The sequence below is a fragment of the Triticum dicoccoides genome, chromosome 4B, assembly GCF_002162155.2.
Source record: "Triticum dicoccoides isolate Atlit2015 ecotype Zavitan chromosome 4B, WEW_v2.0, whole genome shotgun sequence".
Classification (NCBI taxonomy): Eukaryota; Viridiplantae; Streptophyta; class Magnoliopsida; order Poales; family Poaceae; genus Triticum; species Triticum dicoccoides.
In genome coordinates this window covers 435,698,229-435,700,736 of record NC_041387.1, presented here as the reverse complement: position 1 = coordinate 435,700,736, position 2,508 = coordinate 435,698,229, and the positions used below count along the sequence as shown (strand labels likewise).

The window sequence follows — 2,508 nt, the reverse complement described above, 5'->3', positions numbered from 1 at the left end:
GGAGATGCCCTTATGGGACAGATGGAGTTGGTGTTCCATCATGCTGCATGCACCTTATGGGACAGATGGAGTTGTTGTTCCATCATGCATGCATTTTTTCTCTGTTTCTGAAACACTTGCAACAGTACTGACCTCCCACTTCGATTGCTTCCGAAGTAGAGTACTTTAAATTTAAGATCACAAACACTGGAGCCGACGAATGCCCTAAAGCCCTCGAGCTACGTACACTCGTGACATCACAGGATCAACAATACCAAGTTCCAAAAAAAAAAATGAAATCCACAATATTCAATACATACAAGCTTACACAAAGACATGCTATCTTAACACAGACAGCATCAGTTGCTCGTGCACAGCGACTCGCTCGTCCAAGCCTGGATCCTGCAGCAGAGGCTGTTTGCTTAAACTACCAGCACGTACACCGCGTAGATGATCCCCGGTATGTACCCCAGTATGGTCAGCAAGAGACAGATCCAGAACTCCACCTGAATCGACGCATCGACACCAGTAATAACCAGATCAGATACGGGACTAAAATAAGGCACAGCGAAGCCCGTACACAGTAGAAAGAGTAACCACTTACGCCGAGTTTGTAGCGCAGGAAGACGCCGACGGGAGGCAGGATGATGGCGAGGATCACCTCCAGGACTGTTGCCGAGCCCATGGCTTGCTCACTTCACTCGAGGCCCTCTCCTTTCTTTCTCTCTGCTTTCCCTTCTGAAAGAGGCGACTGGATTGGATGATTTGGATTGCCAGATCATGTAGTACACGTCCATTTATATAGACAAGACTTCGGGTGTTTTTAGTAACTGGTGTGGTTTGATACTTTGATGTGGAGGTGGTGTCCGTGTCCCCGGGCTGGCAGGTGATTTGGCCACCTGCACTCCACGTAGCATCTTCTTCTGGAGACCGTGCGAATATGGGGCGCTGTAGCTCTGAAGATTAGATTAACCTCCTCCCTCTTAAAAATCTCTGTTTGCTGGTGGCGTGTTCTTGTCCGATGCGCTGTGCCTGTCCTTTTTGGACCTGGCTCGTTGTATCCATGCATGTCGGCACTCCCGTCAGAAAAAAAATATCTATGCATGTCGGCACGGCCCCGTTTGGGGTGTTTCCAAAGTTTTCTTAGCTGGAGCGGTTGCTTTTGCAGCCACCACAGCTGTGGTGGGTTCGTCCTTGTGTGCTCCGCGTGGTACTAGACGTCCAATTTTGATTGTCCGCCACAGAGCAGTTTTTTAAAAGCTGTGGCTACGTCTAATATCAATCAAATGATATATAACATGCAGGAAAAAATAACTTAAAAGAAAATTTACACAGATCTTAAAATAATATCCATGAATATAGCATCGACCGAGACACTACGTCTCAGTTGACTGAAATTTAGCAAGACTATTTTTCTAAAGAAAAATAATAGCTTCAAAACTATTTGAAATGACGGCTGCTATGGATCGACCGGTCGATTTCGTGAAGAAATCAGTCGGGTTGCAGGCCGCCGGAACCTTCCCCGCGCAACCGTTGGATCGGCCAACACACATTGTGCCACATGAAGCAACAACGCGAGTCATCGCGGAAGCAGCACCGCCCGGCTTGCAAGCACGAGCCGCACCCCTTCATCGGCGGAGCAGGGCGTTCGGCAACAACAACAGCGCGGCGATGATCCATCGCAGCACAGCGGGTCATCGCGGCTCCGGCTGTCGAATTCAGGGCTTCGCAGACCCAAGAGAGGTTCAAACTCTGGGACGTGTGCGAAGAACTCAACCTCTCCAACAACCAATTCGTCACTCCCACGGCCTAGCTCGATGAACAAGAAAGAAGAGGAACACAGCAGTTTATCCAGGTTCGGGCCACCTTGCGGTGTAAGACCATACTCCTGCTTTGGGGTGGATTGGCCTCACGAGCGGCTGATGATGAACTAGTACAAAGGATGAACAACCTCGCGAGGTCTGCTCTAGTATGGGTTCGATCTAGAGAGAGAGAGCTCTCTTCTTCGGTGGTGGCTAAGCTATATTTATAGTGGTCTCGGTCCTCTTCCCCCGAAACGAAGGCGGGAAGGGATCCAACAGTGGCCAATTTTGAAGGGGGGTAAGTAGTACATCTTATCCTGACGAAAGGTGGTCTTCGCCTGCAAAGCTTCTGGTCATGACACTGCGGTGGGCTCGGTGATGACATCCGTCCTGTCGTCCTGGCGGTCTTGGTCTCGTTGCACGGGAATGGTAACCTTTGGCTGGTTCCTCGGGACCCAGCGCCCGCGCTTGCCTCCTCAGCACCAAAGAGGAAACCTGCTCCTCTGCGCCCGCTGGCGCCCGCCCGGCCTTGGTCACCATGGCTTGTATCTAAAAGTGCTAGTATCGACTAGAGGGGGGGTGAATAGGCGATTTTAATGAAAGTCTTCAAAACTTGGAAGTTTCGAAGACAAACAATAGAAATGACCTAGTTGATATGCAGCGGAAGATAAACTATCATAAGCAAACCATAGTCAAGTATGCAATGATGTGAGAGTACATGACTAAT

The 2,508-nt window shown here is 49.6% G+C and overlaps 1 protein-coding gene across 1 annotated transcript; it reads right to left on the bottom strand.

Moving 5' to 3' along the window:
• Nucleotides 1-123: 123 nt before the first annotated feature.
• Nucleotides 124-763, bottom strand: LOC119290723 (salt stress-induced hydrophobic peptide ESI3). Its single transcript, XM_037569355.1, has 2 exons — nucleotides 584-763; nucleotides 124-485 (listed from the first exon to the last, which is right to left on the bottom strand). Exons 1-2 carry the CDS (start codon nucleotides 662-664, stop codon nucleotides 402-404), a joined length of 165 nt encoding a protein of 54 aa, XP_037425252.1. The 5' UTR covers nucleotides 665-763; the 3' UTR covers nucleotides 124-401.
• Between the last annotated feature and the right edge of the window lie 1,745 nt (nucleotides 764-2,508).